This window comes from Tinamus guttatus, unplaced genomic scaffold (assembly GCF_059628265.1).
Source record: "Tinamus guttatus ecotype Peru unplaced genomic scaffold, ASM5962826v1 Tinamus_guttatus_pri_ptg000261l, whole genome shotgun sequence".
Taxonomy (NCBI): domain Eukaryota; kingdom Metazoa; phylum Chordata; class Aves; order Tinamiformes; family Tinamidae; genus Tinamus; species Tinamus guttatus.
This window is the reverse complement of record NW_028288795.1, coordinates 724,110-743,714: the sequence shown is the minus strand read 5'-3', so window position 1 is coordinate 743,714 and position 19,605 is coordinate 724,110. Positions and strand designations below refer to the sequence as shown.

At 48.7% G+C, this 19,605-nt stretch overlaps 1 protein-coding gene across 2 annotated transcripts; it reads left to right on the top strand.

Annotated features, from left to right (window-relative positions):
- Positions 1–142: 142 nt before the first annotated feature.
- DPP9 (dipeptidyl peptidase 9) lies at positions 143–18,492 on the top strand. Of its 2 annotated transcripts, XM_088527103.1 has the most exons (22): positions 143–251; positions 2,091–2,180; positions 5,093–5,195; positions 5,292–5,346; positions 7,868–7,980; positions 8,853–9,026; positions 9,236–9,404; positions 9,572–9,685; positions 9,992–10,120; positions 10,569–10,630; positions 11,132–11,232; positions 12,174–12,351; positions 13,088–13,253; positions 13,372–13,451; positions 15,021–15,173; positions 15,376–15,511; positions 15,914–16,059; positions 16,344–16,490; positions 16,634–16,786; positions 17,344–17,486; positions 17,783–17,894; positions 18,380–18,492. In XM_088527103.1, the coding sequence occupies exons 2-22, from the start codon at positions 2,125–2,127 to the stop codon at positions 18,470–18,472; spliced, it is 2,583 nt and encodes an 860-aa protein (XP_088383229.1). In that variant the 5' UTR covers positions 143–251; positions 2,091–2,124; the 3' UTR covers positions 18,473–18,492. The 2 variants fall into 2 exon arrangements, with proteins under 2 accessions (XP_088383229.1, XP_088383227.1); XM_088527101.1 differs by having other exon boundaries at positions 5,093–5,346.
- The last annotated feature ends 1,113 nt before the right edge of the window (positions 18,493–19,605 follow it).

The following is a 19,605-nucleotide window of genomic DNA, read 5'->3' as shown; positions in this document are numbered from 1 at the left end:
ATCCCGCCATCCGCGCGCGCGCTCCCGCCTTCCCCCCCCCCGCCCGCCGCGCGCGCGCGCCTCCACTTCCGGCGCCGGGTGAAAGGCCGCGCTGTGGCAGGCAGGCCCGCCGCCCCCCCGCGCCACCCCCCGCCCCGCCGCCCGTTTCCGGGGCCGCCCGAGTGCCCGCGCTGCCATGGAGCGGCAGTGACGGAGCCGCCGCCGCCCACGAGCCGCCCCCCCGCCGCCAGGGGGAGGTCGCCGCGCACGGGGTGAGTGTTGGGGGGGGAGGGGGGGCGCTCCCGGGCGCACCGGGGCCTCCTCGGCCCCCGCCGCGGGCAGCGCCTGGGCCCGGTGCTGCGGGCAGCGCTTCGCCCCCCGCCCCCGCGTTGTGTGGATTGGGGGCGCGGGGTTGCCCTGGAGAGCGGGGTGTTCTGCCCCCCTCCCCCCCCCCATAGATTTGCCCCCTCGAAGGGGTTGGGGGGGATCCCTTGTGCCCCCCCAGGGGTGCAGGGGTCGGTGTTTGCCCCCCAGGGGTGCAGGGGCCCCTTGCCTTGAGGGGTGGGTGTCTGTGTTTACCCCCCACCTCCATTTACCCCTTGGAGGGGCACCTTGCATGAGGAGGGCTCCGTTTTGATCCCCCCCAGTGTCCATGGGGCCCTTGCTGGGCAGGAAATGGAATCCTCTTTTTTTTTCCATATTTTTGCAGAAAAAGGTGGGGAGGGGGTGACCCACGGCTAGCGCTTGGCCCCCTGGGACCCCCAACCCTCCCTCTGCAAAAAGGGCAGGACCTGGTGCCCCTCTTTCCCCTGCTCTGCTGCAGGGGCGGCCTTTGCCAAAGCGCCTTCCCCCTGAGCAGAAACCCCCCTGATTTACTCCTCTCTCGGTTGCTTTTATTTTTGGAAGAGGAGGAGGAGAGATGGTAACGTGCCCAGCAGCGCCGTTCTAGGGGCTGCAGGACCTCAGGGCAACGGTGTCGCTTTGCCTCTGGCCCTGGGAACAGCAAATATTGCCCTTCACGCCGGTGCTGGCCCCTCGTGTCCGTGCAGCTCTGTTTCTTGTCTCCTCTGATTATTGTGCCTTTTTTTCTTTTTTTTTTTTTTTCCCCTGAAATGTGTCATCTGTAGCAAGCAGGCTCAGGGTAAAATCTTTCTCCGAATCATTAAAATTGCAGAGTAATTCGGCCTGGAAGGGACTCGGGGAACCTCTCATCCAAGCTCCCGCTCGAAGCGGGGTCAGCTGTGAGATGAGAGCCGGTTACTCAGCACTGCCGCGCGCTGCCCTTCCAGCTCGCGTGTGAAATCGCCCCTAAATCACAGGATGCTGCTGCTCAGTGCCTCTTTGTTCCCCTGTGCCCTCTAGAAACTTCACTGCTGCCCCTTGGCTTTGTCTCCCCTGCGTCTCGGTGACTGGGGTTGTGTTGGAGAGGCGGCTTTTGGCCTGAGAAAAGGGCCCTGGCAGGGCCGGGGTGTGTCTGTGATTCAGAGCTCCCTTGAAGAGGAGACAAAGATCTCCGTGCGGAGGGAGAGGGATGGTGAAGGAGGCTCCTTGCTATGATCTTGAAAAATTGGCTTGGCTAGCGAGTCAGAGCGGCGCTGGGGCCGAGGCGGAGGGAAGCAGCGCCAGACAAATGGGTTTCGTGTCCCAGGTGGGACCGTGACGCGGTTGGTAACGGGGCCGCTGACCCTCCGTGCGGCTCCGTGCGGGCTCCTTTGTTTGCCTCTTGCCAGGACGTGTCTGTGCCGGGCCGCTCGCTTCTCCGCTCTTCGTTCCTGTCTGTGCTTAGAGGATTTGGGAAAGAGAATGAAAGGATGGGGCAGGACCCAATATTCCCAATTTCCAAGCAGAATTTTGCAGGAAAAGACAGGGCCTCACTGATGCCCACGGAGGGAGTTTTCCTTACCCAAACAGAGTTATCCGAGTGTTAACATCCAGTGTGTGGTGACAGAATGGATTTATTTGGATTGTAGAGCTCAAACCAAAGATTCTTTTTGTGCCTCCAGGCTTGGCTGGAAATGCAGCCTATGGAGGAGGATTTTCTACACCCTTACTGCTATGACAGGGGAAGCTGCAGTTATATGAAATCTGCTTCTTTTCCTTTTCCTTCCTAGTTTCCTGTCCTGCACAAGGCTTGCTGAGTAGTTAATGCAGAAAATAAAGAGGGTTCGTCTGGAAAACGAGACTGCAGGAAGTTGGAGAAGGTAGGTTCCCCCGTTACTCCCAGGGCCTTTACTGACCTTTAGGATGTGTGGCACAGAGTGTTAAGTGCCGGTTTTGTGTGAGTGAGGTTTCTGGAAAAAATCCCAAGAAACTAATACTGCCCACAGAGTTCTCTGCCAGAACCTGTGGGCCTGGAAGTGACTCAGGAACTTAGCTTGTTTCTACTGAATTCAAATTCCAAAAGGTACAGATTTTTTTTTTTTCTGTGCTGATGTTCCTTATCATCCCACCTGGACTTGCTCACTCTCTTCAGACTAATGTGCTTGCCCTTCCCTGAAGGAAGATTTGGTGGCTGTCTAACGGGTCGAGAGTGATGGATGAGCCTGGAGACCTCCAAAGGTCTCTAGGTGTTTGAGGAGTGAAGTCAGAAAAGCTCCTGCAGCAGCTCTGAGTCATCCAAACCGGTGCCTCAACATGAAGCCTGTAAAGGACAGTATTTTTTTTCCCAGTGACACTTAAACATCGCTTGTGCTAGAGAGATAAGAAAGCTTCAACATTCCCCTAAAAAAAAAAAAAAATCACTAAACGTTATGTCTTGGTCAAAGTCCCTTCTGAAAATTTTCATCCCCACATTCACCTTGCAGTGTCAGGTGGATAAGTTACTCTTTCTCCATCTGTTCTACATGTGGTGCTGCCAAATACTTGCCATGCTTTGTTCTAGGGATGGGTGAAGCAGTTGGATTCTCTACGTTGGTCTGTTTGTGGCTTTGTCTGGTCAAACCTTGAACACGTTGAAGGGTGGAGGTGCCATCACCTCTCTGCACAACCCGCTGCTGTACGGCACGACTTTCCCGGTGAAGGTTTTCCGACTGTTCCAAGTAGTCCAAACTCTTTCACTAGCTCCCAGGGATGGGTGCGCGTGTGCTCCGAGCGCGGAGTCCCTGAAAGGTGATCCGGCCTCGCAGCCTCCCCCGTGAGGAGTCGGATTCTCCGAGTGAGAGGCTTCCACCAGCCGGCTGAGAGTGACCAAAGGGTCAAATCTCGATTACGTGGATTGAGCAATTGGACTCAACTTGCAGTAGGACTGGGTCAAGGGAACGTACCCAGCTTATGGATTTTAACGTGTGGGCTTCTGACCTGCATTTTGATTTCCTTCCAAATGGAGACCTTGGATATAGGCAGTGGGTTGACCAGAGGCCACAGACGCTCTTGCTGTCTTGTCTTGGAACATCCCATCACGTTCCTTTCTTTCTTTTTCTTTTTTTTTTTTTTTGGTGGTGCTATTTGGGCTGTCTGCCTGGTTTTGATTGGAAAATCCTTTGTGCGTTATCAAGCTGAGGATGGTTTTTACTCTCGGGCGGTAGGTATCAGGAGTGATGAGAACAGTTTTGGTTCAGCTTTTCTCGTTCTTGTGTTGTTATTCACGTATTTGGTTCAATTTTGGGAGTTGGCAATTTGTAGATGGATTTATATTTACAGCCTTTCCACTCTACAGCTGCAGTTTCAGGAAGTCAAGATGTGCTTTGCTTCAGGTTTGTTGATCTCCTACAGTAACTGGATAAGAAAACAAACCTGGTGAGAACTTCCTTTTGGGAAGGTTGCTATAGGGTGCAAACTATTGGGGAATTCTCAAGGAACAGTGAAAGTTTCCCCTGAAAAATACTTGTGGCTGAAAATCTGCAAACTGTGAATGTTTTCTTGTGCTGATATAAATAGCCATCCTCCTTTCCCTTGATTCCCTCCACTGGGAAAGAGCTTATTATGTATCTTGCTGAGGCTGAAGTCTTCAAGATTTGGTTTGTGTGTAATTCTTATTTAATGCTCCAGTGTGGCAGTTGCATCTCAGAAGCTGTTCTTCTGTCAGAATGCAGGCGACTGTCCCAAATGACAAGCAGCATTCAAGAAACATCTAATTTGAAAATGGAAATCTTAGGGCTGCTGAGAACAAGGCCTTTTTTGGTATAATCCCTCCTCACTGGTTCATCATCTTGATGCTGCATTAAAGGTAGCGATTCTGTCTCCATGGAGCAAGCATCTCCAGTCTAATTCTCTCAGTAAGTTGTACTTCTGGAATTCTTTCTACAATTCTTCTTGATATCCTAAAAAAACCCCTAAAATGCCCTTGTGCGGGGAATCACCTGATTGGGATGATGGAGACTTGGGAAACCAGTTTCTGGCTCATTCCTGCTTTGCAATGTATTACATCATTAACCTTGGGCAAGTCAGTCTACCTCTCCTCAAATTAACATTTGCTTTAGTTGCGTGTGGAGGCGGCGGTTTGTAGATTCTCATTCAGTAAATGTTGGCTTGGAAGTGTGCGGGATGCGTGTTCCCTTTCACAGGATATGCCCAGCATCTGTGTTACTGCTCTCTTCTTTCTCCCTGCAAAGCCAGTTATTCTGTTACCTTCCTGTTTGGCATTTCTCTTGCTTCACTTTTCATTGCATTTACTCTTCAGGTAAGTGAGGTGCTTTGCTTTGGTTTAGCCTCATTAGGTGCTAAGCTGACCCCTTCCTTAGGGCAGGAAGGGGACTTCACTTCTAGGTCCTTCCACGTCAGAACTTTCTGTGCCTTTAGCACAGGTCATAGCTGTGATATCTTACCCAAAATCCTGGGGTTGGTTTCCTCTGGGTCAAACTGATTTAGTTGCTATGCCAGAACCTGCTCCTTGGGGTTCCTTTAGCAACTACTTCTTCTAAAGTTGGTCCTGGGAGAGAGTCTTTTGGATTTAGCATCTTCATTTACAGGGCTGACTATGGAATTGAAGGTGGGCTTTTCCTTTCAGTACATCAGTGCATGTTTAAAATGTAATCTTTGTGAATGTAGAGAATCCAAGGACCGGAAGGAGTGTCTGTCCTCTTAGGTTTGTTACATGCTTGGAGCCTTCTCTAAAGCAGGAACATGTGCTTGTTTGATTCTGTAGCTTAATTCTTTCCCTCAACTCCTCCCTCAGTTTTTTGACCAGTTCTGAAGGGGACGAGAGGATGACTGCAGTGGACACGCTATCAGACAGCTCAGAAGTGGTCGAGATGGAGGATGTGCCTTCCCAATTCCAGGTGCAAAAGCATTCTTGGGATGGGCTGCGTGACATTATTCACAGCAGCAGGAAGTATTCAGGCATGATAGTGAACAAAGCTCCCCATGATTTCCAGTTTGTCCGGAAAACAGAAGAGTCCAGCCCGCACTCTCATCGTCTTTATTACCTGGGTAAGCTGGGTGCCAGGCACCGGGTGGGAATGTGCTGTGGGAGAACTTCCAGCCTGAACGGGGGAAGAGGATGGGAGGTTTCTCCATCTGTGAGATGGGGGAACTGAGATTAAATAACATTGCTGGAGACTACACACTGTCTATAGCAAAGCCTGGGGCTGAGCAGAGGCTTGAGAAGCACTTGACAGACGTACAGTGTGGTGTCTCTCTCGGTCCACGCACCAGGGCAAGGGAAGGGAAGCTCTTCCAACTCAGCACTTTCTTGTGCCTTTGTAGCTTAAAATAAATGGGATTTCCTCAAGTGATTAGCCAGACTGACTTTCCAAGGAATTCAGTTTCAGTAACTTTTAACTGTTGCAAATCCCATGTATTGGTGCAGGGGAGAACTGGCATGGAGGCTTGTTTGTTTTCTCCCTGCTTTATAAAATAGTATGTACATGGAATCCTTTCAAGAGTAGGAAGGAGGATGAGGCAGAAACGAGCTATTAATGATACTCCAAGAGCAATATCCTCTTCCTCATAGCAGAATTGAAAGCAGAACGCTGTGTTGAACAGTGTAGATGGAGCCCCAGTGTAATTAGTGACAGAGTAAAACTCGGTGGTTGGGTTTTAATAACTGAATCACTTTGTGGTTGGTAGGATGGGATGCTTTATGGATTCTAAAGAGTTTGTTACGCCGCAGGGCATGAACTGGTCTTTACTAGGCCAGTAAAGACGCTGCCCCATGTCCAACTCTGGCTGCTTTCCTGGAGAGACCCTGCTTCTCTTGGGGTCATTGAGAGCAGGTCGCTAGGGGGTATAAGATACCAAATTGTTCTTTCATTAAAGCAGCCCCTGTGGCAGGTCTGTTACAGCTCCTCAAACATTCTAAGCACAGGTGCTGTTCTAAAGGGCAGTTTCCAGAGCTAGGATGCTTTTCTTTTTGAGTCTGAACAGTGAAACTTGATTTAAAATTGAATGTATTTCAAGTCCAAGTTGACTTTGATACTGTTTTTGATCTAGAAGATTAAAGAATCAAGTGACTAATTTACAATATTTTTCATGTTCTGTTGTATGAAAAGTTGGCATTCAGACTAGCTACTGGCTGCTTGGTGTTCTGCAGGGGTGTGACTGTTATACAAACTAGAACCAGGAGTTCTAGATTCTAGAACCAACATCTTTTCAGATTTTGGGGTTTTCTTTTTTGCCCTTTTTATTCCCCCTCTTAAGAAAATGTACCCTTCCTAACGAAGGGTAACTGCTAATTAATTTTATTGCCATAATGAGCCTGGTTTGAGTGGCACGCTATCAGCTGTGTGCTGCTTCAGTACCCGGAGCCCAGTTCAACAGTTCTTAAGTGTTTAACAGCAGACTGCTCTTATTGTGCCAGTGTTAAATAACACAGTTTTCAAGCTTCTTTGTGAACCCTTTTAGTGGGAGCCTGCTGAGAAGTAGGGCAAAGACTTCTGAAGAACTTTGCTGTAAAGGCTGGTGCTTTTTTTCACTTCAGGACAAGGCATCATGTCTTTGGGGGATGAAGGCAAAATTTTTCTTTTAATACTGATTGACTGTAGTCATTCTGAAGTCATTGCAGAAGATACTAATGTAATAGAGAAATTAAGTCCAGGTCACAGTTACATTAAAAAAAAATGTGTATAAGAACTTGTTGCTATCTGCAATTTGTTTTCTTTGGACATCTTAAATCGTTCCCAGGCTGTCCCTGTAGATTCTTATGTTGTATCATGGCAGATGCTGCTTATATTAAACACCACATGTTCAGCACTGTGGTGTTTCTGCCTCTCTGAGGGTTATATGCTCACATGTTGCTTTGCTTCCTGAGCACTTATTAATATTTCAGTTTTAATTTTAAGTAAATGTAGAGCCCAAAATATATGCAGAGTAGGCATCATCACGGTATGTTTCCTGTGCTAGATTCTGATCTAGGGAGTCTCCACGGCAAACGCAGAGGGCAAGGTCATGGTCTTTGACTACTGAAACTGCCAAAATTGGTGTCAGGGTATTGTATTTTTCACAGTTGTTTTGGAAATTGGGTGAAGGCCAACAGCTTATTTGATGGCTACAGTGAGAGGCTTATGTAAAATGCCAAGGTCTTTTGATTACTAGTAGACTGTATCACATTTGATTGGGCTCTCTGGAGCTTCCAAGGTTTTTTTTTTTTCCTCTCTTTCAGGCTGGCATGTTGGCCTGAATATGGTCCCTGTAGCAAATTTCTGGCTGAGGAATGTGGAAAGTAAAGTTGATGTTGAGTCAGCCACGCAGGGAGTGGCTTTTTAGAGTGGATCCTGGGGTGTGGGTTGAGCAGTCCATGCAGACCAGAGCTGGACATCGCTAATTCTGGAAAAGTTTGTGTTAATTTTGCCTACGGAAGCTTTTCCTTAAAGTCAGTGGATTTGGATATTGTTCCGAGGATGACCTGACAGCCACAACCGCTCTGTTATCGACGACTTTTTCAGTCTGTCTTGGTCCTCCTTTTCCTGCTTAACCAATCTAAAATAGGGTGATGCTTTTGTCCTCCTGATAGGAATGCCATATGGTAGCCGGGAGAATTCCCTTCTTTACTCAGAGATTCCCAAAAAGGTACGGAAGGAGGCCCTTCTACTCCTGTCATGGAAGCAGATGCTGGATCACTTTCAGGTAAGCTGAAGTGTAAAGGTTCTGGGTCAGTGGTGCTTGGGAGACCTGACTGGTGATGAGAGCCAGGTATGGTGTCCTTTACTCAGCAAGGAAAGGAGTAGCACGGCAATTGCCAGGAGAAGGAATGGGATTGGTGGGAATGCTATGCTGGGAATTGCTTCCTAATACAAGAGAGTCACTTGTACGTGCACCAGAACTGGCAGGGAGAGTGAAACAACAGTTGATGGAAAGTGAGTTTAATCTGCTGCTTCTGTCCTATGTTTTACTGCCAGCAAACCAGGAAGGAGGTGAATTTTCCCCTTCCCAATTTCCTTGTCTTAGGGTCCCTTTTACTTAGAGCACTGGTGAACAAGGGCCTGGAGGAGGTTGGTCCCTGCTAAAAAGGTTCCCGTTGAAAAAGAATTTAGTAGTCTTGAACCCACGTGGATTTCTTAGTTCCGTTCAGGGTAATTCAAGATCTCTGGAAGAGCTTTTGTTTGCAGTGTCTGACATGGAAACTGTTTGTGAATGGATGTAGATAATGTCATTAAGTTAATTGGTTGCATCTGATTTGCATAAGCAGAGCAAGTCCAACTGTCCTCAGCTCACGCTGAAGTGCAGCCTGCGGAAATGCTAGATTAACCCTTCATCCCTCATATACAGAGGGACGTTTGGGCCTGCAGCTGGGGGAGTCCTGGCCACACCTGCAGATCTCAGTGTGGTAGTTCTGGACTGTTTTAGTAGGATTGCTGGCTGGTTTGGGTTATAAATGTGTTATATTTGGGGTATTCACAGACCCAAGACTGATGCCACGCTTGGAGCATTCCTCTTCTGTAAAGCAGTAGGTTCTGTCCTTGCAGATTCTTTCAGATCTTCTTTTCCTTCCATACTAGGCAACCCCTCATCATGGGATGTATTCCAGAGAAGAGGAACTCTTGAGGGAGCGCAAGCGGCTTGGCGTCTTTGGAATAACCTCTTACGATTTCCACAGTGAGAGCGGCCTGTTCCTCTTTCAGGCCAGCAACAGCCTCTTTCATTGCCGAGATGGGGGCAAGAACGGGTTCATGGTGAGTCTGCCAGTGATCCCTGCAGAACGTGTGAAGTGAACGTGATATTTTTGGTTGACTTGGCTGCTCGTCTGAATCTGGTTGTGATCGTTGCTCCTGTGTGCTGTCCTGGCTGTGTTGTCCCTCATTTCACAAGCTGCCTCCATGGTTGAGGCCTTTAACCGTGGAGCTGGGCTGGTACAGAGCTCTTTGTGTGTCTCTTGCCCCAGGTGTCTCCAATGAAGCCACTGGAGATTAAGACCCAGTGCACGGGGCCGCGGATGGATCCCAAGATCTGCCCTGCTGACCCTGCCTTCTTTTCATTCATTAATAACAATGACCTGTGGGTAGCAAATATAGAGACAGGAGAGGAGAGGCGGATGACATACTGCCATAAAGGTAACTCATGCTACTTGCCAGATTAAAAAAAATCCCTCTGATAAAGGGGCTGGATGGAAGGGTTCATGTCTTGATGGTTTCTTACAAGCCCATTCTTTTTTTTTTTTTTTTTGGACCATTTTTTTCCAAGGGGATGTAAATGTACTCTGCTCTTTGTTCTTTCCCAGGCTTATCCAATGTTTTAGATGACCCCAAATCTGCTGGTGTAGCCACTTTTGTCATTCAGGAGGAGTTTGATCGGTTCACAGGCTATTGGTGGTGTCCCACAGCTTCAACAGAAGGTCAGTGTTCTATGTAACAAACCCTGACTCTATAACCACTGCTGGCCCCTGCTATAAATGATATTTTGAGTATGGTTTTGCGTGGCATTGGCTTGGCCTGCTTTTAGGGAGGCCACCTGGAGCAACTAAAATGGTTAGTAAATGTTGAGGGATATAATTGTGTGTGCTAAGGAGTATTTGTAAATAGTTGCTGCGAGATGTAGCTCTATGAGAAAAGGAAGGACAAAGCAAAAACCTGCACAAAAATGCAGGAAATCAGAACAACTGGAAAACACAGTAGCAAACGTGATTATTATTTGTTTCTAGGTTCAGAAGACTTGAAAACATTGCGGATCTTGTATGAGGAAGTAGATGAGTCAGAGGTGGAGATAATTCATGTTCCTTCACCTGCCCTGGAGGAGAGAAAAACAGACTCCTATCGGTACCCTAGGACAGGTAAATGAAATAGTGATTCTGCTAATGCAACTCTTGGCTCCTCCTGGCTGAAGCAGCAGAATTTATGCTGTAAACCTTGCGTGATTAATCTAGGCACTCGCCAGGATATGGAAGCTGGTTGTAAATGTTGAGGGCTAATTCAGTCTATGAGCCCAAAGTCTACTGCAAGAAAGGAGTAGGATTTAAAGTCCAGGATAAAAGAAGGGTTGTTAAGAAAATGGGATAGATCCAGTGCAGATATTCCATATTCCGGAATGTGTTTGGAATTCCTTTTTCCTTCTCCCTTCTGAAAACACATGCACCCATCTAGGCAAGGCAAGGACAAGCTTTTCCCGTATGCTAAATGCCAGCAGTGCTTGCATATAACTGATGTGTATGTGTTCACATGCAGCCACTTTAAGTTCAGGATTGGTTCTTATCGGGTACTCTCTCAATCCTTCCTCTGCAGGCAGCAAAAACCCCAAGATTACGTTAAAACTGGCAGAATTTAGAACGGACAGCAAGGGTAAGGTAAGTGGTAACAGCTCGGAATGGAATATTGCACAGGAAAGCTGAGTGCTTCTGAAGCTTTCCAGACTCGAGGATAATAAGAAATCCTAGATAGTGTCAGCTTTTGCTTTTGTTGTCATGTAATACCCAAATCTATCCTGTGTTTATCCAAGAAAGAGAAAAACTTTATAAAGCTGAAAAAGTACTGTACTGTGGAGAGAGAACTGGGAGCGGGGAGAGAAAAGGCAGAAGAAGGATTAGCCCTGATATATCATATTGTTAGTAGCAGAGCTGGAGAGACGAAGCCCAGATCTAATCCTGGGCTTCAACCCCTGGCCATATCCATTTAACTTATCCTTTTCTGTGGCTGGATGCTGAAATCAAGGTGGTAAAGGGCTTGCTTCTCCTAGCCCAGACTTTGCTGCTGCCAATAGCTCCCACCTTCCTGTTCTCTACCAAGCTCCTGTAGGAGGAGGTTTGGTAGCATTCTGACTTGATCCTGGCCCTTTCTTTTCGCTGCAGATTGTGTGTGCTCAGGACAAGGAGCTGGTGCAACCGTTTGCTGCTTTGTTTCCGACGGTGGAGTACATTGCCCGTGCCGGATGGACCCGAGATGGCAAATAGTACATATGTTTTTCTTCCAAACTACTGCTCCCAAGTGCTCCCTCAGCTGAACTATTGCAGGCCTCTGTGCTTTGTGTTGTAGTCATGACCTGTTTTTAAAGCTGTCAGCCCCATAAATGGCCCTTAAGTATTTGGCTTCCGCAATGCTGTAACATCCTAAAAGGAGAAGTTAATCAATTGGAGACCAGTGACAAGCTGTGAGTTGTAATTCAGAGCCACAACCGCACAGTTAAATGACATTGATAGGTCAAGCAAGCAATGCTAGGGAATTCTTTTGAGATGTTTTAACATGGGAACAACGTTGCTTCCTGCTGAAAATGAGAACTTGCTGTAAGCAATTTTGTAGTGGTTCATTTTAATGATTGATCCAGTTTGTGCTCAATGCCAAATGTGTCATGGGAAAGTGGTCCCATGGAAAGTGACCTGCCATGTGTCACGTTGAGAGCCTGCGGTGCAGCCCCGCTTCAAATGGCTCCTTGGAGAGGAGCAAGGCAGAGCCTCCTTCATGTGGCAGTTCTCCTAGGTCTGTGCCTTTCCCTCTAGTGCAGGGTGCAACAAGGAAGCTACAAATGGATTGTTTGAGCTTCTCTTTGCTTTAGGAGCTCGCTAGAAAGCGAATAAAGCTCCCTGACAGAGGGGCTGTCCGAGGAAAGTTATAATCTAGAGAAGAGGTTCTGCTGAGTGTGGTCTCCTGGAATAGACGCTCTGGCAAATCTGTCAGGCATCTTGTCTGAATGCTACCCCTGCGAAATACCGGAGATATCTGGCAGTGCATATTTGCTGGCAAAGCTTTCAGGAGGTCAGAAAGCAGCAGTGATGTTCAGCTTTTTGTTCAGTTGTCTAAATACCCTCTGCCAGTGGGAGAGAGTTGCATGATCTGAGTGTAAGAAAGGGACGTATGTTTTATGGTACTGACAGTCACCTCCGCTTCTTTCCCCAGCGCCTGGGCTATGTTCCTAGACAGACCTCAGCAGCGGCTGCAGCTAATCCTTTTGCCTCCAGCCCTCTTTATTCCAGTCCCAGAAAGCGAGGAGCAGCGTGCTGAATTTGCCAAAACTGTGCCAGAAAACGTCCAGCCACTTGTGATCTATGAAGAAACCACTGATGTGTGGATAAATGTAAGAGGTTCAGGGCTGGGAAGGGAATCCAGGCTGCCCCTTCTCCCCCTGGAGTTAACTGTTTTAGCATTGGGTTTGCATCCAGCTTAGTCCATGCTCCAGCAAGCTGCTTCCCTGCCAGTATTGCCAGGCCCCCTGTTAGTCCAGGGGGCTTGATAAAACCATGAAAAAGGATTTTCATCTACTCAGTCTGGAAGAGATGAGTTTCTGCCAGCTCCTTGCAGTTGGAGCCATTCATTTGATTCCTGGTAGTGTTCTCAGCAAATGGGGCACTTTCAGATGTGCCGGTCTCTTGTGGTTATCTTGGAAGACTAAATAGTTCTTGCATCATGAGCAACCCCAAGCCCTGAAATTAGCCCTGATTTGGGTAGCTAATGGGGTCAGGGAAGAAACTTCAAGCCCTAAGGCTAAGCATCTTGATGCACAAATGCCCAAGGGGCCTGAGATTCACTTGGGCGTTTGAAGGTGTGGGAGCAAGAAGCACCTTCTGGGACTTACCTGGGTGAGACATCTCGCTCGGAGGCAAGACCACCACTGACTTCTGTGGCAGACATTGAAAGCCCAGGGCATGTGGTCTTCTACGTGTGCACAGTCTCTTTGCAGTAATAGGAAAGTTTGAAATGTATTTTTTTTCCCCCACTAGTTGCTTGCCCTTTCCTTTGAGAGTGGTATTTCACAGTGCGGACTCTGTTGTGCTCACAGAGATCACTCATGAGCATTTTGTCTTGTGTGACAGGTTCATGATATCTTCTATCCTTTCATCCAGCGGGAGGGAGAGGAGGAAGAGCTCTGCTTTATCCGAGCCAACGAATGCAAAACAGGTTTCTGCCACCTGTACAGAGTCACGGCAGTCCTAAAGCAAGGCAGCTATGACTGGGTGCAGCCATATGTCCACAGTGAGGGTAAGAGCTGCATTTTGTCCCTATGTCAGTTTGGCTTTGGGAATCCCCTCTCCGATTTGCTCATATTGTCTTTTTTTGTTCATATTGTCTGATTTTATTCTTGTGTTCCTTCCTCTAGATGATTTCAAGTGTCCCATTAAAGAGGAGGTTGCTCTGACTGGTGGGGAATGGGAGGTGTTAGCGAGGCATGGATCGAAGGTACTGGTTATTTTTAATTTTCTCTTGCAGTGTTACAGCTCTGCACTGTCTGCCCACAGTCCTGGCCTATGCCCTGTGTTACGCCTGGGACCAGCTAGAACTACTTAAGTTTCATTTTGTTTCTCCTTTTTTCCCTCTCTCTCTTATTTTTATTGCTGCTCCTGCTTCCCCCAGAAGTGCTGTAGCCCAGTGCACATTGAACTGATTGCCTTTTTAATCAGGTTTCTGATTGCTCCTTAAAGGAAATCCCATGAGTGAGTCAGACCATAAAAAAAAAAAAAAAAAGGCTCAAGCCTGAGGTTCAAGAGCAACAAAGAACTCTTTTGTGGAGAAAGCTGGGCATACTGCCCTGGCTAAAGCATTTTAGCCCCAATAAGCACTTCGGAATTGGGAATTTGTCTTAGTGCTGAGAGTTATCTCTTGGTCTCCAGCTGATGCCTCAGCAGCCTTTAAGAGGGCAGCAGATGGGGAGCAGAAAGCAATTAGAATATGGAGGGACTACAACTGTTATTGGTTGTAGAATAGCCAAACAGGGATTTTTAGTTATCTTGTAAAGTCAAGTTCTGTTTTGCTTAAGGGATTAACTCCAAATCTGAACTTTAGTGCTCCCAGGTGAATTCTGTCAAAATAGAAACCTTGTCTGTTCATTCCCAATTAATCAGGATTTTCACTTCTTGCTTTGCAGAAGGCTTGCAGCTTCGTGCGCTTTCTTTGCTGCTTTTCCTCAAACTGCAATTAACCTGCTGTGCCTCCACACGTGGATTCTCACTATACACGATGCTGATTTGGGCCCCAGCACTTCCCTGTATGTGTTAGGGCTCAAATCCTGTTAGCAGCAATTATTTTGATGTATTTGTTGTTCCATGGAGCTCTGTGTGGCTTTCCCAGCCACCCGACTTTGATATTTCTTTCCCTTTGCTGTCCCCAGTGTTTTTTAAACTGCCGGTTAGCTAGAAATAGCATTTGGGCCTCAGCATTTGGAAAGTGTAAGGTGGAAAACAGTTTAGCTACTGTTGCTGGATCGATGCTGCGTTTAAAAGCTGTCATTTCTATTCCTGGCTGGCCAGGTGGTTTTTAGAAACCGCTCTTTGATTTATCTGGACCTTGAAAACATGCTTTCATATGAAGTTTGGTGCTGTTAAGGTTGTTATACTCTTCTTTCAACTGGGAATTTGATTTGTATGATTGCTGGAAAACACATCTTTACCTTTATAATCAGGAAATACTACGGGAAAGCACCATACTTAAGCATAGGAGCTTCTAGCTTCGGCTATAACGAACAGAGCCCTTTCTACTGCTTAGTAAGCAAATGCAGTGGGTTTCCCCAAAAAACTGACTGGTTTCTCTGTCATTTCATTGGGCTATACGTTGAGCTACATGCATTGAGCTGCACGTGTGTTCTCTAACCTGTCATATCAACAGGCCTTGTGCGCTGTCCCCGATGCCGTGAGCAGTCTGTCATGGTCTATTTGTGTTGGAGCCGCTTCTGCCTGCGGACAGACTGTTTACCTTGGCAAGGGAGCAGGAGCTGTCATCCTTCTGCTGCTGAGCACGCTCTTCTCCCTACAGATCTGGGTCAATGAGGCTACGAAGCTGGTGTATTTCCAAGGCACGAAGGACACCCCCCTGGAGCATCATCTCTATGTAGTGAGCTATGAGTCTCCTGGAGAAATTGTGCGGCTGACCACCCCGGGCTTCTCCCACAGCTGCTCCATGAGCCAGGTTGGTTCGTTTCTCCTTAGCCAGGAGACCCCTTCATCTCCTGAGTGCCCGCGGTTGTAACAAGGAGCTGTCCCAAGTCATGGCCAGTTAAGGAATCCTGAGGGTTTCTTTGCGTTGGGGAAGTGTAGAAACTCTGGTTTGAGGAGGCTGGATAGGGGAAAGGAAAGACTTTGGTCCCCTAATTTTTCTCTTCCCTCTGCAGAACTTTGACATGTTCATCAGTCACTACAGCAGCGTGAGCACTCCGCCCTGCGTGCACGTCTATAAGCTCAGCGGCTCCGACGACGACCCGCTCCACAAGCAGCCCAAGTTTTGGGCTAGCATGATGGAGGCAGCCAGTAAGTGCCCAAGAAGGTCTCAGTGGTGTCTGTGATGCTCTTCCTATGAGCAGGAGCCAAAACGGATGGAGGGGGAAGCGACCCGAGTGGCTTTGTTGGATGGGAAAATGAATCGTGTCCGTTCAGGGGGTGAGGGTGTAGATCCGTAGGGGAAAGCTCGGTCAAGGAAGGGGATAGGGGCTCTGCAGAAGTTGCTTCATGCCCCAAGTGAAAGCAGCTGGCCAAGGTGAAAGATTTACCTGGCTCTGTTCTTAGGTGTTTCTTCACAATTTGCCTAAAGAATTGGCCACTCCATTCCAAGGCTGCAACCTTTTAGAGGATGAAATGCAGCTCACAGGAGCAAAAGACTTTCTTCATCTGCCCGACGATGTGTTCATGGGTGATCTGAAATTCCTTTTGCAGGTTGCCCCCCGGATTACGTCCCGCCTGAGATCTTCCACTTCCACACTCAGTCAGATGTTGAGCTCTATGGGATGGTCTACAAACCTCACGATGTCCAAGCTGGGAAGAAGCATCCCACAGTGCTGTTTGTATATGGAGGCCCTCAGGTAAGAATGCAGCTGGTTAACTGCTGGCTTCAGCCTTGGGATTGCTGCCTGCGACAGCTCTGAGTAGCTTGGTCCTGAATCAAGACTTGTGCTCTGGTTAGGATTGATTGCTGGGCCTCTGCTTGGATCACTGTTTCAAACCTCAAATGACTTCCCCTATTTAAACCAATTTATGTGGCTCTGATGTCTCTTTTAGTGACCGCTGCTCAGCACAGGTTCTACATGGCAGGACAGTTGGAAGGCAGCTGCTCAGCTCTGAAACTTCTCCTTTTGTTCCCTTGCAGGTGCAGCTAGTGAATAACTCCTTCAAAGGCATCAAGTACTTGCGGCTAAACACGTTAGCATCCTTAGGCTATGCAGTGGTGGTGATTGATGGAAGGGGTTCCTGCCAGCGAGGACTCAAATTTGAAGGAGCCCTGAAAAACCAGATGGTAACGTACTTCAAATCTCTGCTCATTTACCCTTTCCGAAGCTACTTGGCTCTACACTTGCCTGTGTAGTTCCAGCCTTTTCCTGTCTCTTAGGTTTTTATGTTTAGACAGTCACTGACTTGAGCTTCCTTGTTGCCTTTTAGGGTCAGGTGGAGATAGAGGACCAGGTGGAAGGTTTACATTATGTAGCAGAGAAATACGGGTTCATCGACTTGACTCGGGTGGCCATCCACGGCTGGTCCTATGGGGGGTTTCTTTCCCTCATGGGTCTTATCTGTAAACCCAATGTCTTCAAGGTAAGTCTGTGCTTGGGTTTCATCTTGGGAGAGACGTAGCTCTCCCTGCTCTATACCTGGGTGTTTGAAGTTGGCATCAGGAGTTTTAGGAATGGGCAGTACTTTCCCTGTAATATCCCTACAAATTGTGCTAGCTCTTTGGCAGGATGTGTTCCTTCTATCGGGAATGTGCTTAGCGCATCATGGATTTAAAAGATTAAGTTGCATGACAGTAGGAGAAGAAAAATTATTATTTTGGGTTTTGTTTTGTTTTAGTTTTGGTCTGTTGTAAAACACCACCTAGCAATTCCTGCATTGTGCTGGAAGTTCCTTGGAAAAAAGTAGCCTTTAGTGTTGATACATAAGAATTTGCCTCATTCTGAATACAGGAGGAACAGCGTTAGGAAGGATCTAGGTGTTATATTGGGATCTGTTTTTAGAAGAATCCTGGTTTAAGCCATAGTACTTTTCCAGAGCCTTTTTTTTTTTTCCCCTGTCTCTTCAGGAGGACAGGGGACACTCGAACTCTTTAGCACTTGATAATTGAAGCTGTCTCCTGCCTCCTATCTCTTTGACAGATTGCTATAGCAGGTGCCCCTGTCACCGTTTGGATGGCATATGACACCGGCTATACCGAGCGGTACATGGACGTCCCAGAAAACAACCAGCAAGGCTATGAGGCCGGCTCCGTGGCGCTGCACGTGGAAAAGCTTCCCAATGAGTGAGTGTCCCCGGGGCTGGGCGACGGGCTGGAGACCTGCTCCCTGCTGCTGCTCGTGCTCCTGCCAAGCCCCGGGAGGGTGGGTGGTTCACGACCACGTTTAATTTTAACTCACGGGGCTAATTAGCTCCAACCTCTTTTGCCAGGGAGGGGTTGGAGACCATTTCTGTGGCCTCGTGCCCTGCCAAATGCTGCCTGTTCCCTGCTCGGTGGCGTGGTGATGGGCAGCTCTCTGCTTAGACCTACCACGGAGCTCTGTGTGCAGATTCTCATCCTATCTCCTATCCCCTCTGCAGGCCAAATCGCTTGCTCATCCTCCATGGCTTTTTGGATGAAAATGTGCACTTTTTTCACACCAACTTCCTGGTGTCACAGCTAATCCGGGCTGGAAAACCTTACCAGTTGCAGGTAAGGGGAAGCAGAGTGAGGTGGGGAGGTCCCTTAAAACTGGAAGGAAGCAGAAAAGGTTTTTGGCTGGCTGTCCTGGGAGATGGAGGTGGATGCGCTGCATCTTGTGGCACCACAGATGACAGTAAATGCTCTTGACTGCTTAGTCCCACCCCAAGAGGTGGCCAGGAGGTGGCACTGTGGCTGTTTTATTGCTGCCAAAGTGGCCCTGTGGCTAAAAGCATTAGGCAAACAGGACTCCTGTCCTCGGGCCTGGAACTTTCCTTCTCCCCTGAACTGCCGCTGAGCGGCCTCGTGGCAGGAGGAGGGATGTGGGGAGCCCTCCCTGGCTCCCCTTTTCCTCTGCGGAGCCCAGGTGAGAGCTGGGGGGAATCCCAGAATGGCTGAGGTTGGAAGGGACCTTTAGGGATCTCCAGCAGGGAACGGGCTGCACTCGGAGAGGTTCGAGAGGCTCCCGCTGAACCGCCCTGTCCGCTTCCACGCAGATCTACCCCAACGAGAGACACAGTATTCGGTGCCCCGAGTCGGGAGAGCACTACGAGATCACGCTGCTGCACTTTCTACAAGAATACCTCTGAGCGCCGCGGGCCGCCGGCCCCGCTCCCCGGCCCCGTCCCGCCGCCAGCGCCTCCCCGCGCGGCCAGCGCGCCCAGAGCACAAGGGCCAGGCCCCGAGCGAGGCCGCGGGGTTGCCCCCCTTTGGACAGTGCCACCTTCTTTCACTTCCCGAGCTGGGGGGCTGCCCCTGCTCGGCCGCCCTCCTCTTCCTCTCCTCCGGCCTGGCTGTTATCGCTTGTTTTGCTGCTACTCCCTCTCTCCTGGGAATCAATGGACAGCGGTCTGTCTCCTGAGGCTGAGGTTTGTGTCAATCTCTCTGCCCTGGCCTTGCCCCTTCCTCTGCGGTTCCCCTGCTCCCACCTGCAAGAACTCAGTGCCTATGTTGGAAATGGAAGAGCTGAAGCAACCAGCTGCCTTAAGCCAGGAGTGGGAGGGAAGAGAGAACTACCTGAGGTTGAGTCCCAAGGGAGCTGATCGCTGCTGCTGTTGTGTCCTGGCCCCGCTGTGACAAATGTGGAGCCCCGGGACATGAAGAGAGCTCTACAGGAGCATGCAACACTAGTCCTTTCTGGTTTTTGTTTTAATTTTGCAGAGCAGATGGAGGAAGGGGCTGGGGTCCGTAACAGTGTCCCCTGAGCCCTTCCTCTAATGGCCGCTCACAAGCAGAGTTGTGCCAACAGGTAGCAGGGCAGCCGGAGCCGCTGGCTACAGCCGGAGACCGTCTCGAGAGATCGCAGCAGCATTTGGGTTTTTGCAACACAAAATGGATGATATTTATGCAGATTCTCCCTCCCGCCGTTCTCCGTGCCGCCTCCTGATCCCACCTCCTTCCCTGGCATCCCGAGCTTTCAGACATGCACTGAAATTGGCTGTGCTTCAGTTCTCTGCGGGTCAGTGACTGTTCCCCCTGCCCATCGACTCAGCAAATGCTCCGGTCTGGTTTTTATTTCCCCGGTCCACAGGAACTGCAGTTCTGGGGAGGGGGGATTGAGCAATCGCACCTCAGGGGAGCACAAACCCCCTCAAGCCAAGGGTTCTGCCGGGGCAAAAAGAAAAACAAACCCACCCTAATGAACCACGTCAACTTGCCCTGGAGTATTTTAAGTGCGTATTATGAAAAGAAAATATTTTTATGGATTCTTATTCTTTTATAA